A 22,995-nucleotide genomic window follows, 5' to 3' on the forward strand; every position below is an offset into this window, starting at 1 on the left:
AAGGATGCTCCATTTCCAAGCTACGGATCTAGGTCTAATAATAGCAAATGTGTTTCATCTTCAATTTATTTTTAATCTAATCTGATCGTAACATGTGTCACCATTTAATCTAATAGAAAATAAATTTAATTAAATAAATTAAAATTAAAAAAAACCTTCCATCAAGTGCTGACATGCGTAAACTGTGATATTTTTCACGATCATATGTTGACATTTGTCACCTTCTGATTCAATGGTTAATTTATTAAATAAAATTAAAATTAGGACCAAATTGATTGAATGTACAAATATTAAGGATCAAAGTGTAATTATACCAATTGATTTACTATCACATCAACACTTTCATTGAATATTAAAGACAAGTGGCTTGATTGAAACCACATAAATAGTTATGCAGTCGTATTGACAAAATTAAAAGTATGTGGTCATGTCGACATCAACCTATAATTAATTGGTCATTTGAGTAATCTATTCTAAATTTAATGATCATTTTATAATTTTTAAATTTTAGTGACTAAAACATCATAAAACATAGTTTAGGGACTATTAGTGTACTTTACTCAATTACAAAGATGTGCATCTCACTTTTTTTAAATTTAATTTTATATATTTAATTATTTGTATTTAATATTAACCAAACGTTAGTGATAAAGTTGTTTAGTAAAATAAAGTCTTGATTAACACTATATGTTGAGTTTGATAAGAGAACAATTTTAATTTTCCTACCTTGTTAAATAGAAATAACAACTGACTTGATAAAAATAAATAAATAAAAAATACTAAAATGTGTCCTCAATATTAACATAATAGTTTTATTTTTTTAATCACTTTAGTCCTCAATATTTTTAGGTCAAAATAACACTCTTTCAAATTACAATTTTTATATGCTCAATTAATAATATATCACATTATCATTTTATTGACATGACATATTCACATCATTAATTAAATATATATATAAATATCACATCAATAACAAATTAAAATATTTTAATCAAAATTAAAATATTTAAAAAAAGTAAAATTAAAATAATTATTAAAACAAACATCAAAGATAAATTTTAACATTATATCTAAAAAAGAATATATATTCTTTTAATTGACTTAAACTTTAGAAAACATTATGGGAATATTTTATGATGTAATTTCTTTAAAATAATTGAGTTCTAAATGAGAAAAAAAATATTTATTCAAACTTTATTAAAAGTGGGTTGAGCCTTTAAAGTCCGAATGTCCGATGCCATGGACCCTATCCCCATAAAGGCATCATATTTAATCTCCACTTGGTATGAAATTTGAACTCACTTTCATGTACTACCAAAACAATGATTAAGATTCCTTTGTAATCACATACTAGATGACCTAATTAGAGGCATAATTAAATCTTCATTCTTATCCTCAAATAAATTTAAAATTTTTGCATGGGGACTTTTCTAAATAAAAAAAATAGAACCCCAAGTTGATCATAAATGTTAAAAGAATATCGTTCTTCTTAAAATTTTAAATTCTTATGTAATTTATATTTATATTTTTTTACTTCTACAGTTTTATAATTTTACACCCTTAAATTTTCGGGGTAAAGTACACAAATGGTCTCCCAACAATATGATACTACTTTTTTTAGTCCATTGACTATTAAAAATTATAAAATGGTCCCTTGACTATATGGAATTGCTTTGTTGAGTCCGTCGACTATTAAAAGTTATAAAATGATCACTCGACTATTCATTATGTTCCAAACTCGTCATTTTTCATTAAAATTTTGACGGTAGTCTAAGCTATACGCTAATCTGCTGACTGAGATATGATAAAATCTGATCTCATAGTCTTAAATGGCTATCATATTTTAGTCAACATGTTAACGTTCAACTTGGACGATCGTTAAATTTTTAATGAAAAAGACGAGTTTGGAATATAATGAATAGTCGAGTGTCCATTTTGTAACTTTTAATAGTTGAGGGAATTGACAAATCAATTAGGGATCATTTTATAACTTTTAATAGTTAAAGGATTCAATAAAATAATATCTTATAGTCGAGGGACCATACCCAAATTTTTGATACAACTTCTTAAAAATTCATGATCATTAATCCCTTGTCTCTATTTACATTAAGGAATGAAGAATAAAATAACAAGAAATTTAATGTATTAAATTTCAACAATTTTGATGTCTTTTTCTTTCGGTAGTTAGCTCATACAATTGCAACAGTATCTTATTTTACTTTTATCATATTTTATCCCACATTTCTTTTTCATTTGGGTAACATATAGATTTGAAAATTTATCGTTTAATATATCTTTGGGTAAACTATGTGTTTAGTACTTAAACTATCAGTTTTGGTCCGTTTTAGTACTTAAACTTTCATTTTTTTTCAAAATCATACATAAATTTTTGTTTCATTTTAGTACATTGCCGTTAAAAACTTTAGTTTTTGTTTCATTTTAATATCTCATTCAAAATTTAACGTTTAGTTTGGGGGGAAATTGAAATTTTAGGTACTAAATCGGACTAAAAATGATAATTTAAGTACTAAACGCATTAAGATTTTAATGGCATCGTACTAAAATGAAATAAAAACTAAACGTTAGGTATAATTTTGAATAAATATTAAAAGTTTATGTAGTAAAATGGACTGAAAGTAATAGTTTAGATGCTAAATGTGTAGTTTACCCTATATGTTTTTGTGGTAAATGGATATTATCTATAAGAATTGATCTTTTTTTAACATTATTAATAATTTTCTTTCACTCTAGAAGGGTTTAATAAATAGCAATTTACTATTGACATGTATAACATTAAATTCATCTTAATTATTGAACTTTAGGTAAATATACATTCTGGTACATCAATTTGACTTAAGGTTCAATTAGATACCTAACTATTTTTAATCTGATTTTGGGGATCTAAATTTTATTTTTTTGGATTCAAATTAGTACATGAACTCAGATTCATGGTTAAAATAAGTCGTTTACTATAAGTATCAATTTTGATTAAAAAGTTAGATTAAAGTATTGGTTTGAACCTAAAAGTTAAATTTAAATAGTTTAAAGTACCTAATTAAACCAAAAAAAGCTTAAGGTACCAAATTGGACTTTAGAACTAAGTTCGATTACCAAAATGTAAATTTATACTCATTTTCGCGGGGGGAGAGGCAAAGACGACCTTTGGTTGTTTCAAAAGGTTATATTTATCTAGAATAAGCAATCGTTTTCATCTATATTTCCTACCACCAAATAATGTTACACATATAATATATTTTACCAAAATAAAATATTATATAAAAGATATAGGGTAAACAATGTGTTTAGTATATAAATTATCAGTTTTGATTTGTTTCAGTACCTAAACTTTTAATTTTTTCAAAACCATGCCTAATGTTTAATTTTAATTTCATTTTAGTACATGTTGTAAAAACTTAACGCTTTTAGTACCTAAACTATCAATTTTGATTTGTTTTAGTACATAAACTTTCAAAAAAAATTTCAAAACTTAACATTAAATTTTGAACGGAGCATTAAAATGAAACAAAAACTAAAGTTTGTAACGACGGGTACTAAAATGAAATAAAAACTAAACTTTAGATATAGTTTTGAAAAAAATGAAAATTTAAGTACTAAAATAGATCAAAACTTGTAGTTTAGGTACTAAACACATAATTTACCCAATGATATAAGATAAAGGACCTTAAAGATTATTGAATTATACTCAAATAATTATTTTGATTTTTAAAAAATTATAAAATAATCATTAAATTTATCAATTTTTTATAGTTATAATTTTATAACAATTTAATAAATTTAATATATCTTTTATAACAAGAACCAAATTACCTTAGCGGTTAAAGGAATGTTTGTTATTTCTAGAGGTCTCGGGTTTGAGCACCAGCAATTGCAACATGAGTGGTTGAGCATTTTTTGTCAAACGATTGTATGAGAGTATTTAGAAGATATATTACTCTATAATCACCGTAGCTTAATAAAAAAAAACTTTTATAAATTTTAATGGTCAAAATCATCATTTAATAATAAGGGTAAACTATGCAAATAGTCCCCTATGTTTAGGGTTTGATCAACTTTGGTCACCAATTTAAAATTAAGGGGAAATAGTCCCTAACGTTATTGATCCATTTGATTTTTGTCCCTCTGCCATTAATTTTCATTAACCCCTTTTGTTTAAGTCTCTAACAAGGATGAGGGACTAAAATCAAACGGATCAATAATTTTAGTGACTATAATCGAACGAATCGATAACGTTAGGGATTATTCCCCTTAATTTTTAAATTGGTGATCAAAGCCGGTCAAACAAGAAACGTAAGGGACTATCTGCATAGTTTACCCTAATAATAATTCAATGACTTCTAGTATACTTTACCAAAAGTATAATATTATAAGAAAAAGTAATATATGGCTTATTTTTTAAAATAAAATACTTGGCAATATTACAACTTTGCTTACACGAAATTGTAGTATATAAATGGAGCCCTATAAGAGTAAACAGATAAAGACTCGAAGAAAGTAAATATAAAGAGAGAAAAAAAAGTACTTTCTGAAGAGCTTTTGCAAAAATGGTGCTTCAAAGATTGGAGATCTGCGTGCAGTTGATGAAATTGGCCGTCGAATTCGTCATGACGGTGGCTGAATCAATCGGCGTAGTTATTCATCAAAACGAATCGCCGGCGGTGGTGACGACTAGCCGGTCTTTTGCTTCTCCGATTCCCTTGGTTGGGTTTCTTCCTTGAGATCGATCGATTTAAAATTTTCGAGTTTTTTTTTCGTTGGAGAAGCGATGATCGTTCCGGATCTTTTGTAATTTTGTTGTTTTCTTTACTGGCTACGTTTTGGGGATTTGGGCGTGTAAATTTAGGGTATGAATCATGATGCTTTTGCTAAGAGAAGAAAATTTTCTATTTGAATCTCTTCAATTATGATGTTTTTGTGTGTGAATTTTATCTTTTAAGAGTTGAAGATGGATGGATTTTAAGGGGATTCACTGACTTTGATTCTGGCCGGAGATGGTGATCGGAGAGGTGGCGGCAGTGGAATCAAGGATTGAGGTGGTATCGGGTGTTTTAGTGATTTAATTGATAGATCTTAGAAAGTTTAGGTATCAAAATAAAAAATTAATTATTTTATTTAAAATAAAAATTAGGGTAAATTATACGTTTATGTCTAAACTATCAGTTTTGATCCATTTTAACACTTAAACTTTCAATTTTTTTTAAAATCATATTTAAACCTGTAGTTAAAAACTTTAGTTTTTATTTCATTTTAGTATTTCGTTTAAAATATAAAGTTAAATTTTCAAAAATTGAAAATTTATGTACTAAAATAAATGATTTAGGTATTAATCGCGTTAAGTTTTTAATAACAGGTACTGAAATGAAAATGTTAATATTAAAATAGATCAAAATAGATGGTTTAAGTACTAAATGCGTAGTTTGTTTAGAGTGAACTTTAGTGATTAAATAAGAAGAAATCAAATACAAGTGATTTATGGTGTAGTTCACCCAAAATAAGAAAATTGTTTAGGATAAGGAATTGGAACTGAAGATAAGATTGGGGGGAAAGAGATGTTAACGTATGCTTAGTCAGCAACCCTATTGCTTTTTCGAACAAATTGACCCTTAAAATAATATGAAGTAGGCTTTATTTATTTATTGGGTAAATTACAAATTTCACCGGAACTTTAAAAGTTTTCATATTATTCATTAAACTTAATACATTAGATTTTTTTGTCACTGAATTTTACTATCTTTCATATTTTGATCACTCATCCGTTAAATATTTAACGATGTTAAAAATAATACCCTTTTTTTAAAATAAAGTTTTCACCAAAACGACGTCGTTTTGTATCTATATAACAACCCATTTTAACGTCGTTAACTATTTAACGGCCGAATGACAAAAAAAAACTCAATGTATTATATTCAGTAATGAAATTTAAAAGGTTTAAAGTACAATAAGTGAAATAGGAGAAAATAAAATTCAATTACCAAATTTGTAATTTACTCTTATTTTCTAAAAAAATATAATAACATAAGAAGTAAATTTTATTTATTTTTTTAACAAAGTATAATGTTAAAATTTACTTTAATGGTCGAGTAATAGTCACTTTAGTTTTTATATATTTTTAAAAATTCTAGCTCTTAATATTTAAATTTTTATTAAAATAATTCATATTAAATGAAAATAATTAATTAACTGATGATATTTTTACATATATTTAATTGAATGATATGATATGTATCATGTTATTATTTTAATGACATGACATATATTATATCATCACTTTGATTATGTGATATATGACATGTCAGTAATATTTAAGCGCATATAGAAATATTAAGTCTGCAACATGCATTTATTGCTATTCAATTAATGATTTTTTATCGAACATAAAATATTTTGATAAAAATTAAAATATTGAAAGTTGAAATGCTCCAAAAAAAATAATATAAATCAAAATTATCATCTAGAAAATTATTTAGGGCTAATTTTGTTATTATGCCTTTTTAGAAACTAACTTGTTAACCACAAGTGTTGTTTTGTGTTACATTTCAAACTTAAGAAGGCAATTTGAATTAACTTACTAAAATCAGGGGGCAACTCGATTGAAAAAAAAACTTCATGGACCAATTTAACGTAAAAAGAGGTTCATGAGTTACTTGATCAAAGTTACCAATCTTAAGGGTGATTTTTGTTTTAAAACCCTTATAATTAACTTTACATAAAAATAAGGTTTAATATAAAAAAATGTTCAAATTATATTCATGCATTTAAACTATTTCTCAATTAATTTAGGCCCTTATTGTTTCAAATATTATACTTTTAGGTACTTAAACTGTCAAGGCCGTTAAATTTCATCATTAATGGTATGTGTTGCATTCATAAAATTTTAAAATTTTTATTTAAAAAATAAAATCTCCTAAAATCTTAATTCCAAACACTTTACTACAGTCAACCTCACCAATCAATCAGAATTCCAATAGCGTGTGATCGACATATAACGGTTGAAACCTCATACTCCAACCTTTAATTGCAACGAAAATCGATGATCGCAAAGTCTTGCATTTACACAATAGTTGAGTGCTCGGTCGGTTATGTAAGTAAGGAGTTTTAGTCATTGGGTGGTTGGTCGGTCACATGTCGTTGGGTGTTCGATCGATTGACGGCATTGGAGACTAGCGATTGTGGCAAAGGGATTAAGAATAGGGTTTTAAAATATTTTGAGTTTCCTTTAGTATTTTTTATAAAATTTTGGTTTTCTAAATATCATTTTAAATTTTAATTTAAATAATATTTTAGGGTAAAATACATAAATAGTGCCTAAACTATTGATTTTAGTCCGTTTTAGTACTTAAACTTTCATTTTTTTCAAAATTATACCTAACGTTTAGTTTTATTTCATTTTAGTACACGTCGTTAAAAACTTAATACATTTAGTACCTAAACTATCAATTTTGACCCATTTTAGTACCTAAACTTTCAATTTTTTTCAAAACTTAACATTAAATTTTGAATGTGAGTACTAAAATGAAACAAAAACGAAACTTTAAATATGATCTTAAAAAAATTGAAAGGTTAGGTACTAAAATAAACTAAAACTAATAGTTTAAGTATTAAACGCGTAATTAAGCTTGAATTATTTTATACCCTACTCCTATCGTAAAACCTTGAATTGTTAAGCTTAAGTTATAGTTAGGGTTCATGGTTCAAAGTTTATAGGGTTATGATTTATAGTTTAAGGTTTTAAGTTAGGAGTAAGGTATATAATGATACAATTGAACAACTTCAAGGACTAAATTGATGCGAAAATTATATAAGGACAAAAGTGATAAATTAAGTCTACTATAGGATAAAAGGTACCATTTTGCCATGAAAAAATATATATAGTTTGAGACCTAAATTTTATACTGAGCATAAAAATATTGTCCAGGCCCGGTACAAGGCTCACTGATGATCCCAAAGTCCAAGGTGAAAACTCCTATGAAAGAACCAAAAACAAAACCAAAAAAACGAAAACAAAACATTCTATCTGCCATGTTTTCCCAGCAGAACAACAACCTCAGGAGTTCCGATTACTCTATTCTAAAATGTTGTTCGATCCCTTCAAATCACTGCTCATTTACATGGCCATGATAATAATCTTTTTTGCATTGGTCGTTTTCATATGCAACGGTATCAGAAAAAGAAATCCCAAGTCCAGCGACGGCAAAGCGACGACAACGATAACGACAGCGACCCCGAGTTTGTTGTTGGAAGTCAAGGTTATGCTCCCGATAAAGGTGATATTCGGGGATGTCACGGTTGCAAAAAGATTTGATCCGACCGAGCTGGCTCATATACCGAAGACTAGGCTTGGTGAAGGTACTCTAGGGACATTGTTTAAGGTCGTCCTCGGGTGCGGTTTGGTCGTGACGATTCGGAAGATCCGAGAAGGGCTGACGGTGAGCGCCGTTGCACTTGAGATGTGGGTCAATTTCTTCGGAGGAATGAAGGACGATGGACTGTTGCTGCCTATACATTTCAGCTTTTGGTACGGCGGAGAGGCTTTCATCTTGTATGAGTATTTGATCTTGGGGAGTTTGGAAGAGCTTTTACATGGTAAGCTATGATTTCTTCACATGCACATATACATAAATATTCAATTTGCTGAATTAAACCTTATATATATAAAAGTGTAAAGTAAACAAATGACACATCGACTATAATGTTTTATTGAGTCAATTGACTATCAAAAGTTATAAAGTGATCCCTCGATTATAGAGAGTTGCTTTGTTGAGTCACTCAACTATTAAAAGTTACAAAATGGCCACTAGACTATTCATTACGTTCCAAACTTGTCATTTTCCATTAAAAATTTAACGTTCATCTGAGTTGAATGTTAACATGTTGACTGAGAGATGATATTTATTTGAGATTATGAGATCATATTTTATCATATCTCGGTCATCAATTTAACGTACAACTCAGATTGTCGTCAAAATTTTAATTGAAAATGACGATTTTAGAACATAATTAATATACATGTGACCATTTTGTAACTTCTAATAGTTGAAGGACTCAACAAATCAACTTCCCATAGTCGAGGGTCATTTTTATAACTTTTAATAGTCAAAGGACTTAATAAAGCATTATCATATAGTTAAGGGACTCAATAAAATATTATCATATAATTAAGGGACTCGATAAAACATTATCCTATTGTCAAAGGACATTTTTATACTTAACCCTATTTATAAATATGTACATCCTATCCAAGATTTAACTCGATTTTTGAGATAAAAAATTAAACTTGATTCGATTTGACTAGGGATGGCAAACAGGTGGGTCGGGTGCGGATACCCCCTCCCCCATCCTCATACCCACCTAATATTTTTTTAATCTACCACCCGCCCACTACCCATGATGGGTACAAATTTTCAAATCCACACCCGCCCACACAGGTACATTTTCAAATCCATCCCTACACCCACTAGCGACATATCCATCTAGACCCGCCTGACAGCAAACTAATGGGATGTTGGAGTTGGTTCCCAGACAGTTCGTGATAGGGTAGCAACGCATGCTTCAATTTGTCAGAGGAGTGGCTCTATGAATGTTATGGAGACAGATTGTAGGGAGCATGTAGTCGCAGAACTGGATTGTTGAGTTGCTTTCGATGTTAATGCTCATAGTGCGCCTAATATGGGTTTTGAGGAGCTAAAAAACATGGAAATTGCTGCTTTTGATGTTAATGCATATAGTACGGTTAATTTGTGTTTGGATGGGCAGCATGGGCTAAAGAACATGGAAAGTGACGTGGTTAGTGGGATTATGGGTTTAATCAAAGAGCTGAATATTTCCCTAATTAAAGACCAGATTAAAGACTAAATATCCTTAATATTTGGTTAAATTATATGTTATATATTATACAATATTAAAATTTATAAATTAGTCTCTAAAATTACACCTAAATTCATAATGGTCCAAAATTTAATAGATATTTAGTTGGGCAGGCGGATGCGGGGCGGGTAATGTCTCAAACCCATTACCCGCCCACCACCCACGACGGGTACCACTTTATAAATCCACACCCGCCCACTACCCGCTAAAATTATACCCATCCCCGCTCCAATTGGAGCGAATGCGGTGTGGAATCCACGAAAATGTACCCGTTTGCCATCCCTAGATTTGACTCAGCGCGCGCGCGCGCACACACACACACACACATATATATATATATATATCATATTTATCATGATAGAGATCTAATTGGGAAAAGTATAGATAGAGAGATATTATAAAATTTATCCATGAATATATAAATATTAATTATACTACTATTCTCATGTCGGTTTGGATATTTTTACCTTAAATCCGACCCAATCATATAATTAAAAAACAACTCGATCTTATAAGGTTAAGTCTATCCACCAGATTCAAGTCAAATGCGTTCATACCTACCGGTTATAGTAAAATTTTTCTTTATCTATAATTTTTTTTTAAAAAGAATTTCCACATAAATCTTTATATTCTTTATCTTTATTATTATTTCTCATTTAGAACTGAAATTATTTCATTTTTATTTAAATGTGTAGGCAGTGAAGGGATTCAATTCACTCCATTGAAATGGGGCATCAGAAAAAGGATAGCATTATACGCAGCCCAAGCAGTAGCTCTAATCCACAGCCGAGTGACTCATGATGTCGAACCACTCATATGTGGTGTGATCAAGGCCTCCAACATCCTCATCCGAGTCGATTTCTCAGCGTGCCTCTCGAGCTACGAGACGCCGTATCTTGTGCCTCCGGAAACGATCGTCAAACGAAACCCGGGTCGAGTGGCGCCCGAGCTCAAGGGTCGTCACCCTAAGACGTTCACTCGAAAGTCCGACGTTTACAGCTTCGGGGTGCTCCTGTTGGAGCTGGTCACCGGGGAAAGGCCCTCGATGACCAACCTGAGGGCGTACGTGTTCGAGAGGAAAGTGAAGTGGGGATTGAGCAGTGTATACGATAAGAAAATGGGTGATCTGGTGAATGAAAACTTGGCAGGGATGATTGAAATTGCAAGGGCTTGCTTGTTGTGTAAGCCACAAGGTAGGCCTTCCATGGAGGATGTGGTCCGGATGATCAAAGCATTGTGAGTGGGGAAAAATTAGTTGTTTTTTCCACACTTTTGTGATAGAAGAGACTGTACATGTAAATCAAGATACATTGTCATGTATCTAAATGTTATAAGATCATAATAAAATGAGTAATAAACAAAGTGAAACATCTTAATCGATTTTTTTTAATTGATATCGTATGAACTAGGTGGTTAAAGGGACGATTGTTATCTCTAGATGCATCGAATTCGAGTACCAATGGACTACAGAGTATTTGAGAGTTCATTATCAAATGATTGAGAGTCTCTAGAATAGATACTACCCCTTGTAATTACTCGAGATTAATAAAAAAAATATTTCAAATATTTCAAATATATTTTAAATACTTATGTTACCTTTGTGGTCAAAGAGTGGTTGTTATCAGGGTTGTGGCTAGGTTGTTGGAGGTCCTGTACAAATTCTTGTAAAGGGACCCTTATATCTCGAACTTATTTTTCTGAAATAATAAATGACTAATTTTATTAACTTCAAAAACTTATAGATATAATTTATTTTGGGGCCTCTGTGTAAATTTGAACTTGTTTTTCCCAAAAATAATTTTGCTTGTTAACGAGATTCGAACTTAGGATCAACAAAGTCATGAGTTCAATGATTTAACCACTGTTATATACCTATTTTCTGCTTCTTAATGGCAACAACTGATAGATATACTCTATTTCGGGGCCCTGTTTTTTGAGGCTCTGCGCCGTCGCACACTTAGCGCATGTTCAGCCACGCCCCTGGTTGTTATTTCTAGAAATTTCGAATTCAAGCACATCGTATATCAGGGGTGTTTGAGCGTTTATTGTCAAATGTGTTGAAACTCTTTCAAACTGATTCTACTAGGGGTGTGCAAATTCGAATATCCAAATATCCGATCCGAATATATCACTTATTTTGGGGTTGAACTTCTAATCAGCTGCTATATTTTCGGTTTTTTAATAGACTTCAGATTAGTTTATTGCTTTTCTACCTTACGGCCCTGATATACTGAAGAAGACTCGAAGCTTAAGGACTACAATTACATAGAGAATATGGAACTGGGCTACTAGGTTTGGGGCTAAAGGCCCGTCTATTTTTCAAATTTTCGGATAATCCGAAATAAAGATTTTATTGATCCGTATCCGATTATCTGAAATTTTTAGCGGATTTCCGATCCTAATTATAGAAAAAAAATTGAATCGAATCACCAGATAAACGGATCGGATATTTTTGCACACCTAGATTCTACCTTGTAATCACCCTTAGATTAATAAAAAAAATTGTTCATTTTATAAATACATTTATATTTATAATTTAATCCATGTGTCTTTAAGACTTGGGTAAATTTTGATTTTAGTATCTAAACTATCAGTTTTGATCCGTTTTAGTACCTAAAGTTTCATTTTTTTTAAATCATACCTAAAGTTTAGTTTTTGTTTCATTTTAGTACTCATGTTCAAAATTTAACATTAAATTTTGAAAAAAACTTGAAAGTTTAAGTACTAAAATGGACCAAAATTCTGCCAACTCAATTTGCCAAGCCATGATGGTACAGTCGTATTGGTTGATGAAACCGGAAAAGAATACGGGATCAATTTTCGCGTTCGAAGGACAGCATTGAGCGGCGGGTGGAAGAAGTTTTCCAAAGAACATGGTTTACTCGTCGGAGATGCTGTAGTTTCCAGTTGATCAGGCCTTCCAAGTTCAAGGTATTGTCTCATACTTTTTACCCCATTGTTGCATATGACAATTAATGGATGAAAGTTCATGGAGAAACATATTGTGTCAAATTTGCAGGTATATATAGTGAGAATCAATGGCTTAGCCGAAATAGATGCAGCTCTTGCCCTACATAGATTACAGAGCTGGTCCAGTGAAGAAAACCAGTAGGAGGATGGCGGTTCGGATGTCAGATCCGGTGAAGAAAAGGCCGAATTCGAACGATCTAGAGGTACTAAGAAGTTCACTATTCTTGTCGAATGGTTCGGAGTAAATATTGATATCGTTAACATTGCAGATGCCATTAGAGCTTACAAGATTTCCACCCCACGAGCTGATTTTACAAGATGCCATTAGAACATTTCGATCGGCCTCGAGCTTCGGGCCGTTGATGGCGGTTTGCATCATCTACAGAGCCTTACATTTGAATCAAAACAGGAAGTGAAATCAAGGAGGACTCTAGAATTGGAGCTTTTGGGGGAAAAAGAGGAAATGCAAAGGCTTGATGCCGAAATAGAGGGCTTGACAGTGAATTCTAAGAGGTATAAACTGATGTTTGAGGCAGCTGCTAATGCTCCATGGTGATGACTATGATGAGAAACATTAACCGGTACACCAACCATCCATCATTCCATAGATCATATAGGAAATATTAACTGATACATCAACCATCCATCATTCCATTGATCATATAGGAAATATTAACTGATGCATCATACATCAATCATCCATCATTCCATAGATCATATATACATCAACCATCCATCATTCTATAGATCATATAGGAAATATTAACTGATACATCAACCATCCATCATTCCATAGATCATATGGAAATATTAACTGATACATCAACCATCCATCATTCTATAGATCATATAGGAAATATTAACTGATACTTGTCTTCTCTTTGTTTCTTAGCATGGGGAATTACTATTAGGTAGGTGATCAATGCACAAGATGAACTTCATAGTTCTTGGAAAATTGATAGTTCTTTCAAACCGTATTCAATTCATAGTCTAGGCTTTGGTGCTTTAATCACATGAATGTTCTTCAACCTTTACAACAAACACAAATCAATTAGGGGATACAAATACGGACGGGTACAGGACGGGTACGGGATTTTATGTTAGGAATGGATTTATAAAATTTTAGAGGAATGAAAACAGATTATCAATAGAATGTGTAGCAATGCTTTTTCATGCTCTGTTTTATTTCAATCGTGATGGGGCTCGATGTATGCCGTAACCATCGGCGTATCGCTACCGGCCGGATGAATTTCAACGTGTGCATGGTATCCGAGACGATATTTATCCATGCTCTGTTTTCCTCGTATTTCGAGATTGATTTTAATTTGTTCATATTGAATATGTTGATCGACGATGTCGGTGTAAACCTGCAATGGAAGTTGATAAATTAAATTCATTATGTCAAGATTGATGGTAATTTGACCCAAATTTGATTGGTTCTGATCTAATGTAATCCATTAACCCAATCTAAGATAATAATATAGTTTTAGCCCTCTCTCTATTTTTTCAATTAGGTCTATTTTTATCAAATAAAAATAATATATATATATATATATATATATATATATTTGTATCATGATAATTGCTATAATACTCTTCTATTTATGTTTTCTTTGATTAGATTTTTATTTTATCTAATAAAAATGAAAATTATATATATATATATATGTTGGGTCGGATTGATTGTAGGTTTCTATTAGGGATGGGCACGGGGGCGGGGCGGATCGGTTTTTTAGTCGCGCCAACCCTAACCCAAAAATATATAACTTATACCCGACCCGTCCCACACCGATAATTTTTAATTTTTCTCCTGCCCCAAACATTTCTCAATTTTAGAGTAAAAATCCAAACCCCAACTTAACCCAAATATATTAATATTTTAAAATAATTAAATTAATATATTTTATAATAATATATTTATAATAATAATTTACTGTATTTTAATAATCAAATAACATATTTTAACACTATAAAAATAAAAATATTTAAAATACCATATATATATATATATATATATTAAGGTTTATACCGGGTTGGGTAGGTGATTTTTTACCTTATGTCTAGCAACCCGTTTCAACCCTCCTCGAATCTTGAAATTTCAAAAAAGTAAAAGAAAATCACCCCTATAGGGTCGGGTTCGGGTATTTTGATCATTCTTGATTTCTATATTGAAATCGGGTCAAATGGATCATCCTTAAATTTAATAAGATTGGATGACGAGTGAAATGTTATACTCAAATCGGGTTCGAATAGACTAAAAATCTGACCCGACTTGACCTAGGGTCATGCTAAATTCATCTGGTGATATATATTTAAGGATCGAGTAAAACATACATGTATATATATGTACCTTGTTGGTTTCTTGAGAAAGATTGCTCCAGGCAACGATCCACTTCTTGCCATGATCCAGATGGTAGAGAAGGCAAGCCTTGGAACCCAGGGCGTCCTTTTCTTCGGCGCATTCGCTCTGCGCGTGCGTAAAATCGGCCTCGTCTCCATTCATAATGTTTCTGGGGAAATCTGTGTAACTAAAGCCTTTCCAAACTCGGTTGCCCCTCAAGGACAGAGCCTTTGCACAATAGTTTTGAAGCTTCCCCAATGTGTACGTTTTAGCAACCCAGGATCCCATTTTTCTTTGTATTTTGTGCAGTGTTTTTCACACCTTATTTATACACATGAGTGAAGTGATTGAACATAATTTCTGGGTAGTTAGTGTGTGAATCCAGGGTTACTTGCCATGTTGTCAAATTGTTGAAAATAATGTTTTTTTTTGTTGTTGACATTGGGAAGGTTTATTGTAAAATGTCACATGGAATTGGGGTTTACATGAAGTCATACGCAAACACTTCTAAGCACGTTGTTTATTAAACACGACCACTATCCATGACTCCATGTGACTTAAATTTTTAGTTGACACAGCATCTACATGAATTAGCCATATTATTTAGGTTGAAGTTCAAAGCATGGAGATGCTTAGATGAAGAAGAAGATAGCTAGGAGCATGCATGTCTTAAATGATGTGTAGACCTTGTGTTACTTTTTAAAACGAATCCCCTAAAATAAAGATTTATTTGTCAAATTTGAAATTATGAAAGATTTACGGAATTTTCTTACCAAAATTCATAATAAAAAACAATTAAAGATGTTGTCAAAATCTTTGTTTACAACTTTTTCTATCATTTTTCAAAAAACCAAAAGAAAAGTTTGTTTCCCCTTCGAATTAAAATGCCATTAGAGAACAAATGTTGTACATGGACGCGGCTAAGTGACACCATATGTAGGAATTCTAAATTTTGAGGCCACATATCGCATGTTACACTTGACATTGGATGGGCCTAGTTAGGAGCATCAAGCTGTAATTCAGAAGTTATCAAGTACAGAGAGGAGGAGGAGTTAGTTGAGAAGTTGTTGTTACTAGATGGGAGATGAATGAGAGAGATAATTCATGGCGTAGCTAAACAAGACGAGAATAGTGTAGATGGCGGTACGAGTGAAGAGCTCGGTGATAGAGAGTTTGGTTCTTTGGTGGGTATGATGGTGAAGAAGACGTTATTGGTCATCTTTCATAATGATTTTCTTGGTTAAGTTTTGACGAGGCATGAAACTGAAACTGAATAGGTGTCAGATCAATATGAAGTCCTACAAGCTCCCCAGTATGACAATTAACAATCAAGGTAAGTTTTTCGTCACCCACGTTAACGATTTATTAACATTAAGTGGTCAATTTATTATAAAACAACAATAATGACTAATTCATTAGTTTTAAAACTTTAGTGGAAAAAATAAAAAACTATTCGAACATAAACATTTATTGTAGTTTACCTTAAAAATAATTAAATAATTAAAACAAAGCAAAAAGATATCAGATGTTCTTGTACTTTTGGGAAAAAAAATTAATGTAGTCCTCTTATTATTTTTTCTCTCAATGTAGCCCTCTGACCAATGTTTTCCGTAATTAATCGTTACGGTGTTGATGTGTCGATTCACAATAATGATATGATCATCAATCTGTCATGTTTAAGTTACCAATTCAACTCATCTATCATATCATCTATCACATCATCAACCACAATGAATTATCACGTCAACATCGTAAACTGTCACGTCAACACTATAAATTGTTACGTCAGTATCATATCGGTCAATGACGAAAAATATTAATCGAAAGACCACTTACGATTTATTTTCTGAGTTAGAGTCATATTAAGACAAAAAAATGTTACGAGTAACACGTTAATTTTTTTAAAAAGTAGAGACTTTTTATGGTTTTTTTACCTAGAAAACAACCATATTAATTTATCCTTGATGTCTGTTCTCAAAACTAATCCACTAAATTTCAGTTAATCGATTTTCAGGATTCCTGAACAATCGAAATAATGTCTTAGAAAACCAAAGACGAACCCTGTAATGAAAATCTCGACGACGGTAAATCAAATTCTAGCTTTAACCCATCAGATCATCACTTATAAGAAATCACAGTGATTCCCTTTTCTTACCGTCAGGAACAAAGCCAAGAACTTGGAGAGAGAAAAACCAAAAAATCCTGAAACCAAACACCCAAAGCTTAAAAAAACAGTACCAGGTTCGTAACTTTCTCCAGTTTCAAGACAGAGGAGCCTCGGATTTCTGTGAATCTGTTTGTCCTGAGCAAAGATTGTCCCACAGGTGAAAGTCAATGAGAACGAAGACAGAGGAGCCTCGGATTTCTGAAATGTCGTTGGATCCTCCTGATAATGCTAACCCACAAGTAAGAACACCTTGTTTCCGACACGATTTCTTCACTTGTCGATGTGAGATCAGCGCCGAATGTTGTTTCCCTGTTTAGGTTATGTAAGAATTGTTCAGGTTTGGGGTTTCCGAATTGTTTTTTTTTTAGCTAGGGATCTCAATGAACCCGATATCAGGGTTATCTGTCCGATATCAGGACTCTCCGAGGAACAACCCTAGCTCGGGTTAGCTTTAGATTTAAGTAGTTTGTTCGTAGTACTAAATTGCTGTCCCAGATGTTGCGGACGTTATGTTGTGATTTGTTTGCTAGAACGGATGCGGTAATACTATGAGTTTGTTGTTGTAGAAACCAGACAGGATCGAAGATCTTTCCTAGGATGTGTCAAAGCACTTTAGTTGATCTAATGTAGATGATGTCATTGACATCAATGGCAACTCCAGTCTCCTGCTGGTTCCCAATTTGCCGTTTCCTGAGTTTCCAATAGGTTTTCCTTTTCTCATTAGATTGTCGGATAACAGCGTTGGCGTTGTGAGCTCAGCCGGAACCTCAGGGTTAATGAACATTTTTTATAGTTTCCACACTTCGTATGGATTCTCGGTTAGGATTAGTTATATCGTTTCAAGTCTCAGTTAGGATTTATGGCTTGTGTTAGTTTCTCATGAAATGCTGCAAATAAAAGAAATCTAAAGGTGTTTATCTTTGATCATATCAAGCCTAATGTTAAGGAGCAAGTGGAGGATCTTCAAGCAAATATAGCCGGCAGATTCCCGAGTTGTACGAAAACCATGGTTCGCTCGAACGTTACCCATGGATTTTGGCTGGTAAGCTCAAAATATGTTTACAAATCGATTCGGAATGATACCGATTGTTCCGGAAAGCTTTATATGTTTGAAGTTCTAACCCTTTAGTCCTATGGTGACAGCATCTTCCTATGCCTTTCTGCAAATTGCATATGCCCAAGCAAGATACAACAGTAATTTTGGAAGATGAAAATGGGGAAGAATATAAAGCATCTTATATTGCACAAAGGACGGCATTGAGTGCCGGATGGAAAGCATTCTCGTCTAATCATAAACTCGTCGAAGGGGATGTTCTAGTTTTCCATTTGGTCACTTCTTCAAAGTTTAAGGTATTATTCGATTTATTTCTCTCATATTTGTATGAAGACTTCCCTATATTACCATCTCAAACGAATTTGCTTCCATTACGTTCTTGTAGGTTTACATAGTCAGAGCATTCAAAGCAAACGGAGTCGATAGTTCTTTTGTTTCACTAGATGTGAATATTCATGCGAAACCGATTCGCTCGAGTATGTTCTCTTTAAACTTCTTGTTCCTTCTTTTCCCTTTTAATAAGTTGAAAGCTCCCTAACATTGTTGTTCCGATCGTGTCCACTGTTTTCCCGGGAATGTTGAACTTGAAACAATGATAAAAGTCCGCACAAAACGGACAAAGAGACCCTCTAAGAAGGCCAAGTGTTTGGATCGTTTTCCACTTGACCCTCCAGATGACAATGTTGAAAATAACAGCCTGATGGTATTGGACTCCACTAGCGAGCCTTTTGTCTATCGCAAGGATCGTTGCTCTGGTCTCGATGATGGTATCGAATCTTTGGCATCTGTTATTGATTTTAAAGAGGTCAAAAGCATGGGCAGCTTCATCGTTATAGTGAATGGTTCGAGAATAGACTCCGAGCTCTCGGAGTACCATAGAACTAAGTACTACGAGCTTTGTTCCAGCCAGAACTCGTTTCTCCATGATAATCTTCTAAAGAGTATTACTGGTAAATTAGCAGCTGAAATAATAATAGAGACAGTTAGCATTGCAGAGGCTATTAGAGCCTGCAAAATTTCCACCTCTCGAGCCGATTATATGCTCTGGGACAAGACCCTGAAAGGCTTCGAGCTGTTAGGCATGAATGTCGGGTTTCTTCGAGCCAGATTGAACCGGCTGGATACCCTCGCCTCGGAATTACAGGAGGCTACAGATACGGAGAAGTATGAAGCAAGTCCTGAGCATACTCGCATGAAAGAAGAGAAAAAATCCCTCGAACTGAAGCTTGCGAAACTCAAAGAGGTTACGCGTGAGCTTGATGCCGAGATAGAAACCCTGAAGGCAAATGCCGAGAAGTATGAGCTCATGTTCCAGGAAGAGGTTACCGCCACATGGTGATCATCAGCATCGGCGGCGGCTTTCCTCATCGTTTTAAAGTTTTTCCAAAGAGATATAGTTCAATGTCCTCCATGATATATAAATGTGTATCAGTCCATGTGAACTTATATAGGGAAGTTGTTGTAAAAATAGTTTAAGTTTCTATTTAATAGGACCCTGAAAAGCTTGAACAAGTTTGGATATTGGATTGAATATAATTATATAAATGAGTGAACATAAACGAACCGATTACCGAACGTTCACGAACATAAATGAACGAATAAGCTTTTTGTTCGTGTTCATTCATTCAATTAAATGAACATAAAATCTTGTTCACACTCATTCATTTAGTAAGTATATGAATTTTTCACCAAACGATTTTTAAACGACTCGTCGAACATTCTGTTCATTTACACACCTAATTAAAAGAAATGAGAGATTGACGTACATCTCGTTTTTGTACTGTTTTGTTTAAGATTTTTAAGGGATATTTTTGTTCTTGTATTCTATTAAGATTATAAATATTATCTTCCGTTTCTTTTATATGTAAATTTTTTTGTTACCCTCCGTTTCAAGGTTTTGTCCTAATTAATTTGAACCGATTCACATCATATATCTAGTTTTGGTGGATGAGTCTCCCAACGGGAATTTTCTGCATATACACAGACTTAAACTCAAGACTTACTTAAGGGATATCAAATTGTTTACTACTTGAACCAACCCTTTAATCGTTTCTTTACTATATTGGTGTTATTTTTAAACTCTTAAGTTACATTAATATTTTTAAACCCTTAAGTTACATTAATAATGACGTGAGTATATAAGGGTAAATTATTAATTTTGGTCTATTTAGTATTTAAACTTTTTTTTTTAAATCATATCTAAAATTTAGTTTTTTATTTTATTTTAGTACCATCATTCAAAATTTAACGTTAAGTTTTGAAGGAAAAAAAGTTAAAATTTTAGGTACTAAAACGGGCCATAGCCAATAGTTTAGGTACTAAACACATTAAGTTTTTAACAATTGGTACTAAAATGTAACAAAAATTAAATGTTAGATATGGTCTTGAAAAAAAATTAAAAGTTTAGGTATTAAAATGGATCAAAACTGATAGTTTAGGTACTAAATGCAAATTTACCCATATATATATCATAATTATACACCTCTGGAGAAGTGAATGCCAAAAATGATCAAATCATAATAAAGGATTAAATCCATAAAAAATGCATCCTACAAGGATCTTTTACAAAATTTAACCCTTAGATATATATATATATATATATATAACAGCTGGCTTTTACAAATTGCAACATCCAAAATCTCCAATTCTGTTTTTTTTTTTTCGTGTGCATCCTACAAGGATCTTTTACAAGCTTGCTTGTTGTATTTACAGTGCAATAACTGCTGCATCTAGCCTTGCATCTGGACTGGTAAGTTCTCTGTTTTCATCTTTGATTGTGCCTGGTTGAAATTCAATTCTTTTAGGACGAATTGAATGGATTTAAGTAATAGTTCTTTGTAGGACAAGGAAGAGCCAAATAAGTTAGTTTTATGTACTTCCTGTTTTGATCAATCAACAATGCTTGTTGGTGTTTGAAATTAAGACCTGTAGTTAACATCTAGAAGATTGCAATGCACTTTGAGCATGATTGGAGATTCAATCTTGGTGCTCACATCTGGTCATAGTAGTGCTTAAGAGAGTAATTTGGTTTGACATGTACTTTCCCTTGTTTCTGAACAGAACAGCAGCATGTTCAAACTAATTTTAAAGCAAGCTTTGCTGGAATTTCTATTGTGTTGTCCTTTCACGATGAAGATCTTGATCATTCGTGTGTTCTAATACATGCCAGTTCCAACATTCATGTTCTTCTGCCACTGTTTTCCTCATCTACTGGAGATCGTTCACCAGACGTATTATGTGAGTTGGTTTCTACCAATTCTACACTCAGAGACAAGGGTGATATGGTCAAAATTATGTTGTTTACAACCTCTGGGGTCACCTACTGCCAGTGTACTGTGAGGTCTAGTTCTTCTGGTGGTAGTTTTTCGGGGCGGACATCTTTTTCCCTGAAACTGCCACCTCTTACTTTTTGGTTTGGCTTCTCCTTGCTAAAGATGTTATCAGATCTCTTGAAGGAAGTTGTAGGAGTTCCTACAAGAAGTGTGAGTCATCTCATTCTCACGTGAAAAGAAGTTCTAGCACTTGCATTACAAACTTTGCTTCTGCAGAAACTTTGCGAGGTAATATATCAATCTCCAATGCAAGAATAATTCTGTGTTTCCCTTTTAAGAGTGATGAAGATGATGGTGGATACCCTTCATGGGATCAATTCATTGTTCTTGATATTTCTTCGCCTTCACCATCAAAGAGTGGAATGCAAGACAATAGACCACATCTTGATGGAAGTCTGCAGAAACAATTAGCCTCATCCGGCACACGTTCTTTGCACCTGAACTTCGGTAATCTTTGTTTGTACGCGGTCATATCAGCAGATAAAGACGGTAGTGGAATTGATTATGGCAGTATGCAGAGGCATAAATTTTCTTCTCAAAAGATTCTTTCTGTTGGCAACAGGACTGGGCATCTTTCTTTCATTAGTGTCTTTTGGCAGGAGGGTCCTGTGACCAGCCCTTGGATAGCAGAGAAAGCCAAGTTCTTATCTACGCTAGAAGAAAGGAGGAGTGGAAATAAATCCATGGGGAAAGGTTATGAATTTGCCACTGTTACTACTGTTACCACAGGGACCAACTACGTGAACTGCATGGTAGTTTCCATTGAACTTGTGCATTACAAATATGTTGTTTTTTATATTGAAGTTCTAATTAGTCCTCAAGTCCCTGTACTCTTGGGACTTTTGAAATTAGTTCTTCTATTGTTGTTTAAGGATGTTGCGACTCATTTTGTTGGACCGATTGATAGTAGTTTTTTCTACTTATAATCCTTAACTCTGTTTTAAACTTAAAAATGTAATTTATAAAACTATTAATTAATTTTCCTTAATTTGAATATGGAAAATGATTTTTGAAACATCTTTAGTATTAGAATGTCATATCCAAATTTAATGAAAATACTTCGATATATATCAAGTTTTTTTTTATTAATTTAAGGGTGATTATAAGGTAGTATCGGACTCTTAATCTATTTAACAATGAATGCTTGAACATCTCCTGACATATAATGTGCTCGAACCCGGGACCTCTAGGGATAACAATCATTCCTTTAAATCAAATAAGTAGGGCGATTAAATTTAGAAAATTA

At 32.6% G+C, this 22,995-nt stretch overlaps 2 protein-coding genes across 2 annotated transcripts; both read left to right on the forward strand.

Annotated features, from left to right (window-relative positions):
* The first annotated feature begins 4,565 nt into the window (after positions 1-4,565).
* LOC120175502 (probable inactive receptor kinase At2g26730) lies at positions 4,566-11,125 on the forward strand. The gene is made up of 3 exons (XM_039182122.1): positions 4,566-4,726; positions 8,186-8,604; positions 10,581-11,125. Exons 1-3 carry the CDS (start codon positions 4,566-4,568, stop codon positions 11,123-11,125), a joined length of 1,125 nt encoding a protein of 374 aa, XP_039038053.1.
* A 6,137-nt stretch (positions 11,126-17,262) lies between these two features.
* LOC120175574 (B3 domain-containing protein Os01g0234100-like) lies at positions 17,263-19,929 on the forward strand. Its single transcript, XM_039182169.1, has 6 exons — positions 17,263-17,437; positions 17,504-17,602; positions 18,298-18,405; positions 18,507-18,713; positions 18,803-18,893; positions 19,020-19,929. The coding sequence occupies exons 2-6, from the start codon at positions 17,531-17,533 to the stop codon at positions 19,754-19,756; spliced, it is 1,215 nt and encodes a 404-aa protein (XP_039038100.1). The 5' UTR covers positions 17,263-17,437; positions 17,504-17,530; the 3' UTR covers positions 19,757-19,929.
* The last annotated feature ends 3,066 nt before the right edge of the window (positions 19,930-22,995 follow it).

This window comes from Hibiscus syriacus, unplaced genomic scaffold (assembly GCF_006381635.1).
Source record: "Hibiscus syriacus cultivar Baekdansim isolate YM2019G1 unplaced genomic scaffold, ASM638163v2 tig00112206_pilon, whole genome shotgun sequence".
Lineage (NCBI taxonomy): Eukaryota > Viridiplantae > Streptophyta > Magnoliopsida > Malvales > Malvaceae > Hibiscus > Hibiscus syriacus.